Source organism: Chiloscyllium plagiosum, chromosome 10, assembly GCF_004010195.1.
Source record: "Chiloscyllium plagiosum isolate BGI_BamShark_2017 chromosome 10, ASM401019v2, whole genome shotgun sequence".
In the NCBI taxonomy this organism is placed as follows: domain Eukaryota; kingdom Metazoa; phylum Chordata; class Chondrichthyes; order Orectolobiformes; family Hemiscylliidae; genus Chiloscyllium; species Chiloscyllium plagiosum.
The window spans coordinates 64,328,465-64,348,963 of record NC_057719.1 but is presented as its reverse complement, the minus strand read 5'-3'; the positions used below and the strand labels follow the sequence as shown (position 1 = coordinate 64,348,963).

General features: G+C 38.9%; 2 protein-coding genes across 11 annotated transcripts in view; one reads left to right on the top strand and one right to left on the bottom strand.

Moving 5' to 3' along the window:
- Window positions 1-7,027, top strand: part of rdh12 (retinol dehydrogenase 12) — a 29,191-nt gene extending 22,164 nt beyond the window's left edge. Inside the window, exons 4-7 of the mRNA XM_043697962.1 lie at window positions 867-971; window positions 2,893-3,102; window positions 4,311-4,500; window positions 6,280-7,027. Coding sequence (XP_043553897.1) covers window positions 867-971; window positions 2,893-3,102; window positions 4,311-4,500; window positions 6,280-6,382 — 608 coding nt within the window. The 3' untranslated portion in view covers window positions 6,383-7,027. The remainder of the gene's footprint in view (window positions 1-866; window positions 972-2,892; window positions 3,103-4,310; window positions 4,501-6,279) is intronic.
- A 4,637-nt stretch (window positions 7,028-11,664) lies between these two features.
- zfyve26 (zinc finger, FYVE domain containing 26) overlaps window positions 11,665-20,499 on the bottom strand; it is a 101,848-nt gene continuing 93,013 nt past the window's right edge. For 5 of the 10 annotated variants that reach the window (XM_043697939.1, XM_043697942.1, XM_043697941.1 and 2 more), the window contains 3 exons: window positions 16,537-16,581; window positions 15,054-15,104; window positions 11,665-14,478 (listed from right to left, as the gene is read on the bottom strand). In XM_043697939.1, coding sequence (XP_043553874.1) covers window positions 14,275-14,478; window positions 15,054-15,104; window positions 16,537-16,581 — 300 coding nt within the window. In that variant the 3' untranslated portion in view covers window positions 11,665-14,274. Of the gene's footprint in view, window positions 14,479-15,053; window positions 15,105-16,536; window positions 16,582-17,427; window positions 18,945-20,499 lie in introns of those variants that run through there. The other 5 variants (XM_043697944.1, XM_043697948.1, XM_043697943.1 and 2 more) reach the window with 5 other exon arrangements.

Genomic DNA, 20,499 nt, shown 5'->3' with positions numbered 1-20,499 from the left:
CCAAGTTCAGGATTTTCTTCAGGTTAACATGCGGGTACAACTAGCAGTTAGGAAGCCAAATGCAATATTAGAAATCATTTCAACAGCGCTAGAATGCCAGTCTCTGTGACATTATCATTTAACATCTTCAACTGTTAGCCAGAAGGTTGGTAGTTCGACACTAGCCAGGGACGATGTCTTCCGTACCGGGCAGCAAGGGATGTGCAGACTAGGTGGATTAGCCTTGGGAAATGCAGGATTATGGGGATAGGGTAGGGTGCTCTTCAGAGTGTCGGGGTGTACTCAATGGGCCAATTGACCTGCTTCTATAAACTGTAGAGACTTTATGATTCGGCAGTAGAAGGTAACAATGGACTCTGTTCCCTAAGGCTCTCCAGCACCCCTTCCTGGCTTTGCCACATGTCGCTTCTGGGCCTGTTGCAGACTAACTAATAGAAATTGACGACATGTTTCACCTATTGCCTCCTGGTTGGTATAAGGCAAACCGGATATGTCCTTTCTCATCTATCAATTTCTGTGACATTCTGCCTTTTCTAATACAGGGGTTGCATAGCCTGGTCTGAACGAGAGAGAGAGAGAGAGTGTTATGTAACAAAAGAACAATAAAACAAAGAAAATGCCAAAAATACTGAGCACATGTAGAGAAACAGAATTAAACTTTCAGGTCAGTGACCTGCTGAGTATTTTCTGTTTTATTTCAGAGTTCCAGCATCTGCAGCTCTTTGCTTTTGTATTAATAAACAGGTAAACCCCTGGGCCGAAATACTGATAACTTGGCATCGTGCCATAAAGAAAAGGACAGATCCAGATGACACATTTTCCATGTTGTGACGTATTTTCTCATTCCCAATTCTGTTTTCCGACAGAGGAAAAGCTCATCAATATTTTGATCAACAACGCTGGAGTGATGATGTGTCCCTACACAAAGACAACGGATGGGTTTGAGATGCAGTTTGGTGTAAATCACCTGGGTGAGTTATAAATGAAGGCTGCATTTATAAAACCATCTTTCTGTAACCTTGGAGCGCAAAAGTAAAGTTGGTGCATTTGCCTACATCACACCTGTAACTGTTCTTCAAAGATCACGAATTAACTAGCATAAATATGTGGCAGACCCGGACGCTATAAAAAGTGCTGTGTCGAGGTGAGCTCTCACTTTTCAGTGGGATATTTGGATTTTTTCAGTCAGCCTGTTTCCTCCCCTCCATGAAGAGAATTGCATCTTTCCGGGTTTGAGCCTCACTGATGTATCACTTCTGTGTATAAGAGTCTGTGCAGTGGGCTGCAATAGGTTGGTCAACCATGAGGGAGTCTAGTCTTGGAACTCAGCATGGAACCTTGTTCGGATGAAGGGCTGCTGGACTTCAAATGTTAACTCTGTTTCTCTCTTCACAGATGCTGGCAGACTTGTTGAGTTTCTCCAGCAATCTGTGTTTTTGTTTCAGATTTCCGGCATCCGCCAGTCTTTTGTTATACTTTGTGGATTTTTGGGGTACTATCCCTCCACGGCAGGGGAGTCTAAAATAGGTTTAAGGCGAGAGGGGAGAGATACAAAAGAGTCCAGAGAGGCTATTTTATTCCTACAGAGGGTGGTGAGTGTCTGGAATGGGCTGCCAGAGGTAGTGGTGGAAGCAAGTGCAATTTCATCATTTAAAAAAACATTTAGACGGGTACATGGATGGGATAGGTATGGATGGATACGGACCAAATGTTTCCATGCTCTAGACCTCTATGATTCCCCCTTACAATTTATATATCACTCCTCACTAAAAGAACTTTCCTATTAGACATAAGAGATCTGCTTTAGGTTGAGGCTGGGACAGAAATCTCTGATCCCAGTGTTCCTTGTGGGTCCCCACAAACTGGCCCCTGCCCTAAGCAGGGTGCATTCTGCCCAAGACCCATGTGTAACAAGCCTCAGACCACAGTTATTGAGCCCTGCCATAGCCACCTCCCTCTCTGTCCAAGACCTTGTGCCTGAGATGTACAAGAACTGCAGCTAATCTTAAAAACCATTATTAAATGGTGGCCAACAGAAGCACTTTCTGAAGCAAACATATAATACTGGAAAAACTCAACAGGTGTGGTCGCATCTGTGGAGAGAGAAACAGAGTTAACATTTCAAGTTCAATATGATTCTTCTGAAGAACTGAAGAATCTGCCTCTGCAGTAAGTTGCTTCAGTTAGAGGCACTTTGTTTCTTCCAGTGGTTAAACTCTATGCAACAGATCCCAGTCACAGGAGAATCGACCAATATTCCGTCAGAAACCACCAAAGTCAAAACAATGGTCTATGAACTTTCACTGTGAGCAAACTAGCTATAACACACATTTTGTTAACACAAATTCGCTGTGACACAACAGAAGAATTTGGGACACTGTTTCTAAAGTGCAAACATTTAAAACGTGATTACATTACCAACACTTTAAGCACTGTTTTTAAAGTGCAATTTTTCTCTAAGGTGGGTTGCACAAGAACTACTGTATGTGTTTACATACATAATTACATTTCTGAAGCAGTATATTGTCTCAAAACATTTTAGAACATGCTGAGGACATCAGACACTTTTTGACTGCAAGTTTTTCTACACTTTAACTTGTAAGGGTGATTTGTTCTGATCTCAATGAAAGGTCACCGATCTACAACATTCACTCTGTTTTCCTCTCTCCTCAGATGCTGCTTGAGAAGCTGAGTATTTCCAGCACCACCTTCAATTTTTGTTTCAAATTTGTAGCATTCTGCTTTTCCAAATCTAAATCATTGATGTTGCAGTGATCAGATGATTTTTGCAACAGAGTAAGGTCATTGAGAGTTCTAAACACAACACAAAATTTCCAAAGGAAATGAACAAAGATCTCAGAAGTTGAATGTTTTGCATTCCTTTGCCTTTAGGCCATTTCTTGCTGACCTGCCTGCTTCTTGACCTCATTAAACAATCAGCCCCTGCTCGCATTGTTAACGTATCATCCTTCGCTCATGTTTTCGGTCGAATCAACTTTAAAGACCTTCAGAGTGAAAAAAGTTACGATGGGGGCTTGGCTTACTGCCAAAGTAAACTGGCAAATGTGCTGTTCACTCGGGAATTGGCCAAGCGCCTGAAAGGTAAGATGCAGATTATATTTCCACAAGTCAGGTGAAAGGTTGCATTAAGCTCATTTGTTCAGAGCCAATCAGTTTCAGCTCAAAGCATAACTAGTAAATGCTAACCTTTTCAGGTTCGTTAGGTATTATCATATCTAACAAATGCTGAAAGTATCTGAGGATCCAGAGACCAAAGAATGGCTTCCATGTAATTCTCCTGAACAATGGTCTCAGCTTATACGGTGGGCAGAGGAGTTTCCATTGCCTGGTGCAAGACAGAGGAAAACAAATGGCTATTGGACCAACTCCTGATCACAATACCATTGGTGCCAACAAGTAATATATACATGTAGGTAAGGTCAGGGTCTCCACTGATCAGCTAATGGTCAAAATTCATTCAAGGACTATTTTAAATATAGTAAGCCGAATCAAAATTAAGACTATCTAGCTCTTTTGCACTTTACAAGTTGATGGAGACACCTTTCTGCCTTCTCTCAACCCATGCTTGCTATTCCAAAGGCTACGGAAAGAACCAGATCCAAAAATTTAAGACCAAGTTTCAAAGAAACTCACTTCTACAGACTAATATGAATGTAACGTTCATTACCTCACTCAACTCTGGCAGTATCCTGAATGACCTCTAAACCAATGAAACACCAGGATTTATCTCATGCCTGGTCACTTGATAACTCATTTATCTCTTAAGTTTTTGCTCACAGGTTCCAAAACAAAAGGCAGGATTGTTATATACCCCCTTCAATCAGCCCTAAGGCTTATTTTGCACCACTGGCAAGAAAGTTTTATATGGAAAAATACTTAATTACTAACAGTTCTTTTCTTTCCTTGTGGTCAGTTTACTCACTCCATTTTGAGAACACAATTTAGGCTATTCTCAGGACATTTCTCCTGGTATTTGATATGTCTCTGAGCTGTTGAAGACAGATCATCTGGAGAGGTACCACAATGCAGCCAGCTTCTGAGTGATTAAATCCAAATCCCAGTCAGAAACCTGTGGAGAGGATAAAATTGGTAGTATTTAGTTAGGCATCAGGTTAGACATCATTGATTCACTACTGGAAAATCTCAGACTCTTGCATTTTTAAGTGAAATGGTTGAAAGAGCTCCCAGTGATTCAGTTTGTTAGGGCAGTGAGTAGACAGCTGGATTGTGGGTTTTCAAGTGGTACTGTATAAACTAGTGACACTTCACTTTTTTCTTTACTTGCACAGGCACTAAGGTCACCGTGAATTCTGTGCATCCGGGCTCTGTCAAATCCGAACTCACCAGGCACTCGTTCATCATGTCCTTAGCATGGAAGGTTCTGACATTCCTTATCAAAACACCAAAACAGGGGGCACAGACAAGTATATACTGTGCTGTAGCTGAAGAGTTGCAAGAGATTTCTGGAACACATTTTAGGTTTGTGCACATCGCTTTTGTAAATTCAATTATGAAACTTTGGATGAAAGTGCAAACAGCCAATTCGATCAAGGCCTACTTTTTGGAAAAAAAAAATGGAATAAAGTGTGCGATGCCAACCTTGCAGAAACCCTGAAGGAGGAAATGGGTTCAGAGTTTTGCAACAAGCTTAAGTAGCAATGTTTTAATTATTTCATGGAATATGGGAAACAGTGGCAAAGCCAGAATTTGTTGCCTGTCCCTTGACTGAGTGGCTTGCCAAACATTTCAAAGGACAGTTTAGAGTCCACCTGAAGGCTAAGGGGTGACCTTATTGAGGTTTGTAAAATCATGAGGGGCATGGATAGGGTAAATAGACAAGGTCTTTTCCCTTAAGTCGGGGAGAACTAGAGAGCATAAGGTTTAGGGTGAGGGGGAAAGATATAAAAGGGACCCAAGGAGCAATTTTTCCACATAGAGGTTGTTGCATGAATGGAATGTGCTGCCAAAGGAAGTGATGGAGGCTGGTACAATTACAACATTTAGAAAGCATCTGGATGAGTGTATGAATAGGAAGGGATTAGAGGGATTTGGGCCAAGCGCTGGCAAATGGGACTAGATTAGGTTGGAATATCTGGTCGATATGGACGTGTTGGACTGAAGGATCTGTTTCTGTGCTGTACATCTCAATGACTCACTGGGTCTGGAGTCATGTGTACGCTAGACTAGGTGATGATGATGGCAGGTTTCCATTTGTCTAAAAATCCACATCCCATTAATGAATAGAAAAAAGGACCACAGTGAGCCAGAGGGTTTTTATGATAATTGACTGTAGTTTCATAAACAAAATGTAAGTTGCTAGAAAAACTCTGCAGGTCTGGCAGCATCTGTGAAGAGAAATCAGAGTTAACATTTTGGGTCCAGTGACACTTCCTCAGAACTAATGGTAGCCAGGAAAATGTCAGTTTATATGGAGAATATTTGGGGTGTGTGTGTGGGGTGGGGGTGGTGGGGGGGAGGAGGAGGAAGGTGGAGAGTTGATGAAGTGGGGATAGAACCCAAAGAGAAGGAAGCCATTTGGACAAAGGAGTGGATAACAATCTGGCTGAAAAAGTGAATATCTGTTAGGAGAATGTTAGTGACTAACTATAGGTAGTGTGTAATGGCAGACCATATGATAATAAGGCCTGATGTGTGAGGGAGCGTTCAGGCCCTAAAATTATTGAACTCTATTGAGTCTCAAGTGCTGCAGGAACCCCAAGCGGAAAATGAGGTGTTGTTCTTCAAGCTTCATTGAAACAGCGCATCAAGCCCGAGACAGATTTCTCAGCAAGGGAACAGGGTAATTAGTTAAAGTGTCAGGCAACTGGAAGCTCAGGGTGTTTTTTGTAGGCAGAACGTAAACGTCCTGCAAAGCGGTCACCCAGTTTATGTTTCGTTTCCCCAATGTTAAGTCAAACGTGTTCACAGAACTAAAATCCATTTGCTTCTATTTTAAAATCCAAGTCCTATGTTTTATTCATGCCGATTACATAAAACCTTTTATTGTAGTCTTTTAAAACATTGTATTTATTTTACAATTTTGTGAAGCAAGTTATTTCAGATTAAGAATGCAGTGTTGCACATGTACAGTAAACTTTTACAGTTTTTTTCCAGGCAAGTAAGGTCCACCAAACCTAACTCTGGCTTTAACTTTGATTCCTATAGGAAACCATTCTTCACTTAACATTGTGATTTTTCTCAGAAACACAACCACAATTTTGATTCAGGATTGCTGTATGTGTTTGGTTTTCTCCACAGTGACTGTAGACCTGCATTTGTGGCACCTCAAGCTAGGAATGAAGAAACAGCAAGGAAGTTATGGGATGTCAGCTGCAAACTTTTGGAGATTCGATGGGATTGAACTAATTAAAAAATGAAATTCGAAGGAAACAAGAGCAACTGACTGCTTTCTTTTAACTACTTTTGATAGTTCCTATAAAAACACTCCAGAAAGTGCAACTTTTTGACTAACAAATTGTTGCTTCTGAAGTTGGTCACTGCACCAATCTAAACATCAACCTATAATCGCAAATCTTGCCTGCTCCTGCCATATGATTTTGGCTATTAAGGGGAACCTAATATTTTGCTCTGGTTTCCAAATCACCTGTGTCAATATCCCAATACATGATAGTGAACTATCAAACTACAACAATGACTGCTTCAGCACAATATTACTGTTAACATGTTGCTGCATAGTACTGACCATGCATTAATGACCAGCATTGCTTTGTGCTTTAGAAAGATAGTTTGGGTTCTTCATTGTAAACCAGCAGTAAACATTTAAAGTGAGAATTTTTTTAAAAATTATGCAATAACAAAGTGCTGCAGAAGACAAGAAACAGAAAGCTCTTGACGGTGCTGTCTCCTTTCAAGCAACAGGTGTTATCCTTGGTATCCTGGTCAATATCGTCAGTCAACATTAAAGAAATAGTAGTGAGTTTTGAGAATATTAGCTCAGCTTGAGGTTCTGGATACATGTTTGCTTGCTGAGCTGGAGGGTTTGTTTTCAGACGTTTCATTACCATACTTGGTAACATCGTCAGTGAATCTCCAGTGAAGCATTGGTGGTATGTCCCGGTTTTATTTTTGTGTTTAGGTTTCCTTGGATCGGTGATGTCATTTCCTGTTCTTTTTCTCAGGGGGGTGGTAAATGGGAGGAGGAAATCAACAACAAACTGCCATTCCTAGATGTCACAGTAGAGCGAACAATCAATAGGGAACTTCAAACCAGTGTCGACAGGAAAACACCATATACAGACCAAATACTGAACTACAGAAGCAATCATCCCACCATCCAAAAAACAAAGCTGCATTAGAACATTATGTCAACGAGCCAAGACACACTGCAGCACAGAGGAATGAGGAAGAGAGGAAAATCACCAATACAATGTATATCCAAAACGAATGGGTCCCTAATGAACACAGTCTGCCGATTTCTCAGGAACAAACCCCAACAAGCAGATAAAACGCATCCAGAAACCCTAGCCACTCTCCCCTACATCAAAGGCATCTCGGAAATGACTGCCAGACTACTCAGACCCCTTGGCATCATGGTAGCCCACAAATCCACCAACACACTAAAACAGCAGCTAATGAACTTGGAAGACACTATACAGACAACAAACAAAACTAATGTCATTTACAAAATACCTTGCAATAACTGTAACAAACACTACATTGGATAAACAGACAGAAAACAAGCCATCAGGATACATGAACATGAACTAGCCACAAAAGGACATGATCCATTCTCAATAGTATCCTTACATACAGATGAGCAAGGACACCATTTCGACTGGGACAACACATCCATCCTAGGACAAGCCAAACAGGGACAGGCATGAGAATTCCTAGAAGTATGGCATTCCAACCAGAACTCCATCAACAAATACATTGACTTGGATCCTATTTACCACCCCCTGAGAAAAAGAACAGGAAATGACATTACCAACCAAACACAAATAAAAACCAGGCCATACCACCAGTGCTTCACCGGAGGCACACTAATGATGCTACCTAGTATGGTGACAATGTCTGAAAACAAACCTTCCCGCTCAGTGAGCAAATTTACATCCATTTAAAAATAATTATTGTATAAGAGAGCTTGTGCATAAATTGGTTGTAATGTTTCCTGTAACAGTGACTACATTACCATTTTGGAATTCTAGGTGTCACAAAATGTGGTATATAAATTAAAGTCTTTTTGTAAAACCTACCTCTTTCACAAGATTTTGGTAATATACCCTAATATTTAATATGAACATACACAACAGAAGCTTCTCAAGCTCACTCCAGAGCTGATCTGTTTGTTTTGAATTCCACATTTCCACCTACTCATGACAATTCGTGATATTCTTGCCTCTGAGGCAGTGGCATCATTGAATATATTTTTAAGGTCGAGGTAGACAGAGTTCCAAAGTCACATGAGCCTCAGAAGAAATACTTTGTCTCTGTGCTAAAAATTCTTAATTTTATAAGCATCAACTATTTTGGACCAAAGGGAAACATTCTGTCCATTTCCACTTTACAAGAACCATTCAGGGACTTACACACTTCAGTCCAGTCACCTTCTCACTCTTCTGAAGTCCACTTAGAACAAGCTTAACCTACTCTTGTAAGATAATACACATATTCCAGATATCAATAAAGATTAATACTCATTTGAACCACCTCCAACATATGTAATGTGGCTCACTGTAAAATTTAGCTTTGCATGACTTTTTAGAACTTTATGGGCATTATTACAATAGATGTTGATAATTGTAGTAAGCACTTTCTTACATAGCACCGCTCTGGAAGGCCATTAGATACAGCACAATTAAATATATGTCAGTCTGTCGTAGTACATTTCCAATATAAATCACAATATAGATTCCATTATGTTTTATTAGTCATAAATTATTTGAAATTCCAAAAGTAGTCACTTAGACAATTGTAATTTTAGTAGACAAAGTTTAATTGTTTCGCAAAAATTGATAAAATATACAAGCTGTATGCTGTTTTAGCTCGTGAGTTTAAACATTCACAATAATTATTAAAGGGTTATCTGAAGCTTCTCTTAAAATGAAAAGATCAGCTTACAATAGTCCAGTTACAGAAACATTGCCATCCAGTTTGTATTTAGGGCTAAAACCGAGTTGGAGAGTTATAGAGTTTAAAGTGCTTTTTACAGTGCAATTCTGAAACCATAGAAGCGAATACTTTAGTAAAACAGAGAGAACATGTGGATGTTGAATAATGATATTAAACCAATAATAAACTTTGTTGCATAGTGCTTGACAGTGAAAGCTTCACAATACATCATAATTCATCATAGCTCTGCTGTGCTCCAATTTAAAAGCCAAATAAGGTCTACCAGACCTCTAAAATTCATCTTTTAAACCAGTATCATGTCAGCGACAAATTTAATTTAGAAATTAATTAATTTTGGATTGCTCAGGCAAGAGCTATTAAAGTACTTAGCTTTTTCAGCATCTACGTTTAATTTTTAAAACTTAGAAAGACACCAGTGATCTGAGATTGTTATCCAGATTTAAATAATAGACCCTTTTATGGACAAAGGAGGAAATAGACAATTTCATTTACAGTAATAGTTATAGGGGCATACATTAGTGAAATTTTCAATAACTCAGAACCTACATAACCAACTGAACCTCTCCTAATTACATACCTGCTCATTTTGGCATGCACACACTCCTGAAGAAATTAAGGTTGCTTGCAGAAAAAGGGATTCATATATTAATTCTCAAACAGTTTAAATGGTGAGGGACATGTCAACCGGTCAGTTTCCATATGGCTTCAATGAACTCAGTGCCACAGATCTTGCTGGCAGTGGGAAGCCAGCAGAGAGGAAATGCAAAATAAATATTTTTTAACAAAAATGTCGCTGTGATGAAACTCCAACAAATATTTTCACATTTTGCTTTCTCGAGAATTTCCAAATAAACAGATTGAACTAGGTAAAATCTGCAGATGCTGGAAACCAGATTCTGGACTAGTGGTGCTGGAAGAGCACAGCAGTTCAGGCAGCATCCAAGGAGCAGTAAAATCAACATTTTGGGCAAAAGCCCTTCATCAGGAATAAAGGCAGAGAGCCTGAAGGGTGGAGAGATAAGCTAGAGGAGGGTGGGGGTGGGGAGAAAGTAGCATTGGGTAGTGGGGGAGGGGATGAAGGTGATAGGTCAGGGAAGAGGGTGGATTGGATAGGTGGAAAAGAAGATAGGCAGGTAGGACAAGTCATGGGGACAGTGCTGAGCTGGAAGTTTGGAACTAGGATGAGGTGGAGGAAGAGGAAATTAGGAAACTGTTGAAGTCCACATTGATGCCCTGGGGTTGAAGTGTTCTGAAGCGGAAGATGAGGCGTTCTTCCTCCAGACGTCTGGTGGAGAGGGCGCGGCGGTGAAGGAGGCTCAGGACCTCCATGTCCTCGGCAGAGTGGGAGGGGGAGTTGAAATGTTGGGCCACAGAGCGGTGTGGTTGATTGGTGCGGGTGTCCCGGAGATGTTCCCTAAAGCGCTCTGCTAGGAGGCGTTCAGTCTCCCCAATGTACAGGAAACCGCATCGGGAGCAACGGATACAATAAATGATATTGGTGGATGTGCAGGTAAAACTTTGATGGATGTGGAAGGCTCCTTTAGGGCCTTGGATGGAGGTGAGGGAGGAAGTGTGGGTGCAGGTTTTGCAATTCCTGCGGTGGCAGGGGAAGGTGTCAGGATGGGAGCGTGGGTTGTAGGGGTGCGTGGACCTGACCAGGTAGTCACAGAGGGAACGGTCTTTGCGGAAGGCAGAAAGTGGTGGGGAGGGAAATATATCCCTGGTGGTGGGGTCTTTTTGGAGGTGGCGGAAATGTCGGCAGATGATTTGGTTTATGTGAAGGTTGGTAGGGTGCAAGGTGAGCACCAGGGGTGTTCTGTCCTTGTTACGGTTGGAGGGGTGGGGTCTGAGGGCGGAGGTGCGGAATGTGGACGAGATGTCCTACATAGACTTCCAATGCATTGAAAGGTCCACCTTTCATAAAATGAGGAAGCATTGCTTTCAATTTTATACTTTTATCAGTAAATTCATTAAAAAGCAATGTCAGCTGTAACACTTTTATGATTCTGTGGAAGCCTTCTGTGACTGAAACTGAACATGGTGGTCATACCTTTTAATAATTTAATCATTACAATTTTAAAATTGGATACTATTTCTTTCACGTAAGTAGCATAACCTTTTAAAAACAAAACTTCTAAAACTATCCAACTCTACTTCAATGTATACTTAATATCAGAATTTGCCAAAATCCTAACTCGATTTAAATGTCTGAATTGTTTTTCATGACTAAGGTTTGAGCTAATGAGGAGGCTTACTGCATCCAGCATCCCGACACAGTCCTCCCTAAAAACACACAGACACACACACACAATTACTGGCTACACAGGCAATCCGAATGCTGAACTATATGCAATTAATCTTATTTATTTCTAATTTCAAAATCTGTGGTATTTCCTGGGGATTTCTCATTTGTACACTTTGCTCAACTTTTTGTTCTAATCAGAGGCTTGAAGGAAAGCTTTGCTTAATGTGGCAACCCTCCATTTCCTGACTGATTGGAATAATGGCATCCTTGCAATCCATTGAATAAAAACCTTCACATTACAGCAATTAAAAAAAATCATGTGCAGCATTTATGCACCTTTTCAAAAGAATGACTTTAAAGCAATTACAGTTACAATTTTCCAAGAGAAAAAACATTTATAATACTATTTAAGCTCTTGGTACTGCACAGCACTACGCCACTTCTTTCATGTCCCAGATTTACTTCTGTAAGATTTATTTCAGCTGTAAATATTTTGAATATTAATTGTGAATGCAGCCCTGTACCAATCTAAATACAACAAACTTTGTCTTTATCTAAACAGAATCCTCAATATTACAATATATGATTAAAAATTATGTATATTTACAGTTCTGGATCATAATCACATTTGTGAATTGTAATATTTACAAACAATATCATACATTGTACTATTAATGAATGAAAATACATAAGTAACTGCATGATGCAACATTGTCAGTCATATCATCAATACAAGTTTTAGTTTTTTTTACAATGTTTACAAGACTGATGCGATGCTTATTAAACTGAATATTATTTCTCAGAAACTAAAACTCCCAAATATAAAAGTCTAAATTGTACACGTTATAAAAATAAGGCATCTCTCAAAATGAAAGAAAATATCAGATGGAAAGGATATCGATGTTACATAGTCATTCTATCAATTCAGAAGAGCAGGGTTTTTTTCTGACTAGTTAAGGTATTATTTCCAATAGATGTGTTGTATTAATTCAAGTTGGCTGCAACATTATGTTACAGTATTTGTGCAGGCAAACTATCATTTTCAATCAGTAATTAATTTAGAATATCAAAAGTCATTAGATATTCAGAGTTTAGCAAAGACGCTGAAAATTTGGTGAAAAGTTTACAAAATGTCTCCACTGATATGTAAAGTCAGCATATCCAGTATTGTAAGTACAGCACCAAACCGTCACGATTGAATCTGAACAATTAAGAGAGGCCGAGGTGACATTTTTTTTTTTAAGTATACTCAAATTACCTAACACCCAACTCCAGGTCGGGATAAACAAGACACATCTTTATCTAGCAAGTCTTTGGGATCTGCCTGCACTATCACAGTGTTCAGCTGTGAGTTGGTGATATTCTGCAAAAGTGCAGCTTGACAAAATGAAATTTGCAGAATGATATTTCATGATGAATGTCACAAAATTAGTTGCCATGCCATTATTTATCCAAGTACTACCGAATGGGAAGTTAGAAATAGAAAAACTGTACTTACTACTTAAAAATATATACCTTTTGATCTGATGTATGTTATGCTTTTGTACTTGAATCTAACACAAGTAGGTACTTTAACTTAAAACAGAAAGATGTCCTGGTCTTTCAAATTGAATCTCAAAAGTGACAAACTATTTTCAAATTAACAGCTTCATTACCATTGAATTTTCTCTATCTGCAAATTATATACAAAAAAACCCAACTTTGACTATGAAAACAACTTAACCTCAAAATCCATTTGACACTGTGTAGCAAAGTGGTACTTTCTGTGTGAACAAAAAACTCAGATTTGTGCTGATTTAGCCTTGGTAGACTGGGATGACAGATGTTCTTCAGGTAACTTCACAAGATCACTGGGTTGAAGCATTGTCAGGAAAAGGCCAAGGGTTTCCACTACTTAGTGACTCGACCATCATTTGCTGTGGGGAGAGTTTGGGAGGACAACATCAGGCTGTGCTGGGACCATAATGGCATAGTCAGCTGACATTCAACAGCTCAGGTTAGATATGGAGTATCAGCATGAGATACCAGTGGTTCGCAGGCACCATGGAACAGTACACAGTGAAAAGTCGATACCTTAAGAAATTAAGCAGAAGAAAACAGCATCAAAAGGGGAGGAAAATCTTGCTTTTATTTGAACACCTTTGTGTCTTATCTAAAGGTGCAAGTGGAATTCACAAGCTGCTGACTGACAAGTGGATATCATGAAACTTCATCAGTGAAACATTTCGCTGACTGTGATGCTGACATTTATAAACTTTTGCTCAACAACTTGAAGGAGATGGTGCTCACACTCCAAAAAGTGACTTTAGCAAATGCAAAGAAGAAGTGGGGCATGTATTGTTCCCCTTCGAAGCTCAGGTTTCAATGAAATATATCAAATCACATTGGTAAATGTACAGCAGCATCAGGCTTTCTGTGAAAATGAATTGGTTAAATCAGTCTAACTGGGTAAGTCAAACCAAACAGAGTTGAGTCTATGCAACATTGACCACAACCACAAAACATGAAATTATAATTAACTTGGCCAAGTTAATGTGTTAGTAACCTCCACTCTTTTAAAGAGCTCTGCCAACATCAAGCCAGTTATTTACAGTGTCATACTCCAATCACCTGTGTAGTCAACTCTTGTCTCACAGAAGCCTTATGACTTACCCAACCAGTTAACTTGAAATACATCCAAAATCAGAATGCTGCACATGGGGAGGGGTAGAAAAGAGCTTAGCAATTGCTTTTTCTATTTGAATTTTAAAAAGTAAAGCTTTCTTCAGGTCACATAGCAAAATGATAGTACAATATCCATTACAGAATTTTTGAGATTTCCTTCTCTTCCTTTTTTGTTCTTAAATCTAATATTTCATGGCAAATGTTTTTGAGGTAGCAATTACAATTCTTTTTGCCCTCATGATTCTCCAAGTTTACTTGCGGTGGGTTTTTTGTTGTACAGTCTTAAGTTGGTGTGACTTCAGCCAGTCCCTACAAATTTTCGGTATGAGTTCATCCTCAGCTCTTTCAGCAGCCTCCAGCACTTCCTGCACACACTGCACTGCCTGCACGTGTTCAAGCTTCACAGCAACCAAATAGGCAGAGCGATATTTACCACACAACAGGAAGGCTTTAATCTGTGGATAAATTCAAAACACGACATTACAAGATATCTTCTGGAAAGTGCAGATTAAAACTTTCTAGAAATTATCCAGACAGTCTTTTCCAAACATAAAAGTGGCTCTACGAGGTAAAGTTTGTCAATTTCGATTGCTGACTTGCTTCCATATTTTGCAGGGTTAAGATTTCTGGAAAGCTGCACAGGACTTACTTGACTGGCGTACTACAAAGAACGTGATTTGTCAATGTTACAAATAGTAAAGATTTTTCTCAGAGGTATAATCCACACATAACTCCATCATAATTAATTAATCATTTCCAAAAGTACAGAAAACCTCTGAGATCTTTATTTCAAAAATATTTTCCAATTCAAACTGAACGAGCTTTGCATAAAGACAGTTCTCAACGTAACCTCAATTTGTGATCATGACTATTGTTGTTGTGGCCAAACCTTGGCCTTAAGTCTTTACAGTTCAAGTGATGACCGGGTAAATTTGCTGAACCAAGAATTTACTTTCGAACTTTGAAATCTTTCAGTAGGAGTTCAGAAATATGTACCCTAAAAGTTTCAACTTATTTCATCCTTGCTTACCTTATTTTCATCTTTCTTCATTTCAAGAATCAGTTTCTCTAGGTCTTTTGACTGCAAAAATATGAATTGATTCATCAATCTATTGAAATATTACTGCAAGTACTCCACCTATTCAAGTTTCTCATGGTAGGTTTTATTAATATCACACAATTTGTGGTATTTCTTCAAGAACATACTTGAAGTAATTCACTCAATAAAGCAATAACTGGTTGTGTGAGACTCATGTAATTAACCTTCTTGAACAAAAGGCCAACTAGTTCATGGCTGACAAAAGCTAAGTACTTTAATAACTGACTGAGGTCCACAGTTCCTTGAAAGTAGAGTTGCAGGTAGATAGGATAGTGAAGGCGGCATTAGGTACGCTTTCCTTTATTGGTCAGAGCATTGAGTATAGGAGTTGGGAGGTCACGTTGCAGCTGTACTGAACATTGATTAGGCCACTTTTGGAATATTGCATGCAATTCTGGTCTCCTTCCTATTGGAAGGATATTGTGAAAAAGGGTTCAGAAAAGATTTACAAGGATGTTGCCAGGGTTGGAGAATTTGAGGTATAGGGAGAGGCTGAATAGGTTGGGGCTGTTTTTCCTGGAGCGTCGGAAGTTGAGGGGTGACCTTACAGAGGTTTATAAAATCATGAGGGGCATGGATAGGATAAATAGACAAGGTCTTTTCCCTGGGGTGGGGGAGTCCAGAACCAGAGGGCATAAGTTTAGGGTGAGAGAGGAAAGATATAAAAGGGCCCTCAAGGGCAACTTTTTCACACAGAGGGTGGTACGTGCATGGAATGAGCTGCCAGTGGAAGTGGTGGAGGCTGGTACAACTAGAGCATTTAAAAGGCATCTGGATGAGTATATGAATAGGAAGGGTTCAGAAGGATATGGGCCAAGTGTGGGCACGTGGACTAGATTAGGTTAGGATACCTGGATAGCATGGACGAGTTGGACTAAAGAGTCTGTTTCCATGCTGTACATCTCTATGACTCTGACTTAGAAAGATACACATTGACAAGCAACTGACATAGCTGAGAATTTGGAGAGAGCCTTGCAATGACACATGTAGCAGTTATAACCTCAAGATTAGCATCCAAAACTTCTCAAGGTAGAAATAAGGGGAAATGAAGCTATTTGTGAAGCATTGTATTTTGTATATTTGTAGTCAAGTGTGTCACTCAGTATGGGCTCAGGAAATAGAGTAAAGATTCATTCCCTCAGAAAGTGGCTGGAACTTTCCCTGTGCAGTGGCAGAGTGGGACAGAAAAATGAATTTTCAAGGTTATGATTCAGAACAGCTGGGTCTTAACCGGATTTAGTCAATCTGTGCAAATTGCAGAAGCATAGCAATAAATAAATATGTATTTCATATACAAGATAGAACTCTGGAAGCATAGATATAAGGAAAAGTCTTCAGAAACAATGTGAAATCAATTCAGATGGAGTGAAAACTAAACATAGTCTCTAATGTTTGTAAATAAATAGTTTCTTACATTAAGTTGTATACGTGTTATGCTGCATGGGTTATTAATTGTTTTCTGGAATAAAATTCAAGGTATTAAAATAGTTGCATATGAGAGAGTAGTATTCTTTAAAGGAAAAAAAGACAAACTTCCAAAAAGTTTGATGAAAATTTTAAACCAGTACAAACATACATTTAATCCTAATTTTATATTTGTTTTGGACCTGATCAAACCCCCTCAAAATATATTAAGAAGATAGCCTAGACCCCCAACTTTTTCTTATTTTTTAAACGCAAGTATAAGTGTTCCGGATGCGATTCGATTAGTCAAACTATCACACTTGAAGCAAAATACACTTTATTCTCACATTATAGTTAAAACACAAAAAGAATGAAAGAATTGGAATAACAACTTTATTCAAAAACTTAACAGACAGCAACTGTTCAATATAATAAGATCCTACAAACACAGCCTTGGCAAAGGCAAATTCAATAAAATACATTGTCTCAAGTACAATTCTCCAGTCCAGAGGAAACTCAGAGACAGCGAGGGAGTGAGAGAGAACCCAAGCATTTTTCTGTAGGAGAGAAAGAGAGAGAGAGAGAGAGATACATAGCAGTTTCCAAACTCTAGCAGTTACTGAAGGTTAAACTAAAATCCTGGTTTCCTAGAAGCTTGACAATGTGTTTTTTTAAAACAGCAAAGGCCTCAAAAGAAATTTACTTTATTGGCTTAGAACAGGCCACTCTGCACCTCTGTCTCTGCCTCTCTTCAGAAAAAAATGGACAAAGGACACCTCTTAAAGCCATAGTATTATCACAGTTTCTATGTTGATTATACAAGAATAAACTATTCCACAACTGACCTTACTCATACCAGTTCATTTGTTTCACATGGACTTCAATATAACCAAATTTCCAACACAATAATTGCTGCATTTAACTAACATGTTCATAACTTATTTTTGTCAAACTGAGAAATTAAGAACCCAAGTCCATTGGGGAGCACAAGCAAGACTTAAAAATATTTTTGTTTACATTAAGAAATAATGAACTTCAGTTCTAAAAACATGGAGATTGGGAAAAAAAACAAATGGCAAAGTAAGGCAAGAATCTCAGATTTGCAGTATTGGAAATAAGTTATTTTACATTTGTTTTTCAGACATGACAAAGAGCAAAGAGAGTGTGTACGGAAAGAACCCAATTTGCAATCTAACTTGAAGCTAAAAATTATACATTTTACCCTCAAAATGTGTTCAGATAGAATGATCGAAGCTGCATATTGACATCTTGTGGCGAATCTTACCTTAAATGCTAAATGGTCTTCTTGCCCACTAGAGGGCCCCATTGCTTTGTCACTCTACAATGAATGCAATTTGACTAAAACAAATGTAGCAAATTTTGCAATTTAAAAGATACAGAGCAGTCGACATCAGCAACATAATAAAAGTGAGTTTCAAAAAGCATCTATGTGAAAGGGTGTAACTCCAGCAATGTTCACACTTGTCCCTGCATGGTTCGGTCTAGAAATGTCAACGTTTCTCAAGGTGCTTTAAAAATACCAACGCACTTGGGAGACCTCTGTCCTAACATCCAGAAGTGAGAAGATTTGTAGCTCGGGTGCTCGGCGAACAGAACAACAATCCAGAAGTGTTAGTTTCCCAAAGAAACCATTATTATTGGAGAAAACATTCCTCAGTAGTCTGTGTACATGACTGCAATAATGAAATGTATTTATATATTTTGAGATTTGAGGTTTTCTCTTTCTCAGACCCTGGCACACTAACTATCTCTGTGATATTTAGTGAATCACATGAACCTTGTATTTAGATGGAGATGTGTCTTGAAAGTAAAATGAAGGAGGTATTTGACCTGTCCCTAAGTCTGCCTGAAACTAAGTGGTGTGATTGTTAGAGATTAAAAGAGCCCTAGGTTTTTTTTACTGGGAGGTTTACACTTGGAGACAATGTCAGCAGCCAATGTGCTAACGGTGGTTAGGACCTCCAAAATCCCAGAAAAGCACTGAGAATGTCATTTGTGTTTTACAATTGTGCTTTAAACTGTCCAGTTAATTCAAAGACGAAAAAGAATTGGGGTCTGAATGGTAGCTAATCAGCATCTCTATCTAAATACAAGCTCCATGTGATTCACGTTGTCACGGGATTGGCTTTGAGATGGAAAGCGATATCTGATTACAGGACTTCACTAAATATACAGAGACAGTTAGTCTGCCATGGTCTGGGAAAAAGAGATCAGCTAATCGCAGTGTGTCAATGATTCATACGTCAGAATGCAGGTGGATGCTCGAGTTTGGACTGAAAAGACCAAAATCATTAGGTATTAAAACAAAGCAAGTTAATTTTCTTCCATTGTATTAGAGAGAATCTCTACGAGTAGTCTCACCATGAAAGATAGATTTGGAGTTAGAAGTAATCAGGCCTAGAAATGAAAACACAGAAGTGAACTACTGAGAGCTAAGAATAATTTTGGACTGGTTATGGGAGAACTGAATGTCTACTTAAGGGCAGTGCAATATATAATATCTGATGGTGATTTTCTTTTCAGTAGAGTTCTGCAGTTTAAACTAAAAGATGCTGACAAAAAATGCTCCATCAATCACCTTTTTAGTCTGCTTGTTACAATTTGGATCTTAAAACATGATATCTCGTGTTAAACATTCAGCTAATTGAACTTCTAGTTATTAGTCTCTACAAGTATCATAACAACAGCAAAAATGTACCAAATAGTTAATAAATCCAGGAAATGTGAAAAGGAAAATAAGGAATACAGAGTCTGCTCGTAGACCGTAGTATGTCCAATCTCAGATAAAGATACCTGATCCTTTCAAAAACTCTCTTAAGCTCCATGGATCCCAGTTTGAAATCCTAAGCTTTAAATAGATAACAGATGCTTTCATTTCCAAGAATCCCTTGCCTAAAATAAATTATTGCCACTTGAAATGAGCAGCACTTGGCAGATATGTTAATTAGAATATTGAAAAAAGGAACATTTTCACTGAAATGTGAATGGCTCATTATTTGATTATATTTTAACGTTACAGAAAATTTTATCAAATAGAATGAGAGTTGGAACTGGTTAGATTATGTTATGGATTAGGACAAATCTTTTTCTAAAATTGGCTACTTCTATCACCACCAAGCAGTTGACACTTCTGTTTTTTGTACTTTGAGAAGTGAAAATGAAATAGAATTAAGGAGAATCCAAAAGGTTTTTACAAATACATTAAGGACAAAAAGGTAACTAGGGAGAGAATAGGGCCCCTCAAAGATCAGCAAGGCGGCCTTTGTGTGGAGCCGCAGAAAATGAGTATTTAAATGAGAAACTAAATGAGTATTTTGTATCAGTATTTACTGTGGAAAAGGATATGGAAGATTTAGACTGTAGGGAAATAGATGGCGACATCTTGCAAAATGTCCAGATTATAGAGGAGGAAGTGCTGGATGTCTTGAAACTGTTAAAGGTGGATAAATCCCCAGGACCTGATCAGGTGTACCCGAGAACTCTGTAGGAAGCTAGAGAAGTGATTGCTGGGCCTCTTGCTGAGATATTTGTATCATCGATAGTCACAGGTGAGGTGCCAGAAGACTGGAGGGTGGCAAACGTGGTGCCACTGTTTAAGAAGGGTGATAAGGACAAGCCAGTGAGCCTGACCTCAATAGTGGGCAAGTTGTTGAAGGGAATCCTGAGGAACAGGATGTACATGTATTTGGAAAGGCAAGTACTGATTCGGGATAGTCAACATGGTTTTGTGTGTGGGAAATCATGTCTCACAAACTTGAGTTTTTTGAAGTAACAAAGAGGATTGATGAGGGCAGAGCGGTAGATGTGATCTATGTGGACTTCAGTAAGGCATTCGACAAGGTCCCCCACGGGAGACTGATTAGCAAGGTTAGATCTCATGGAATAAAGGGAGAACTAGCCATTTGGATACAGAACTGGGTCAAAGGTAGAAGACAGAGGGTGGTGGTGCAGA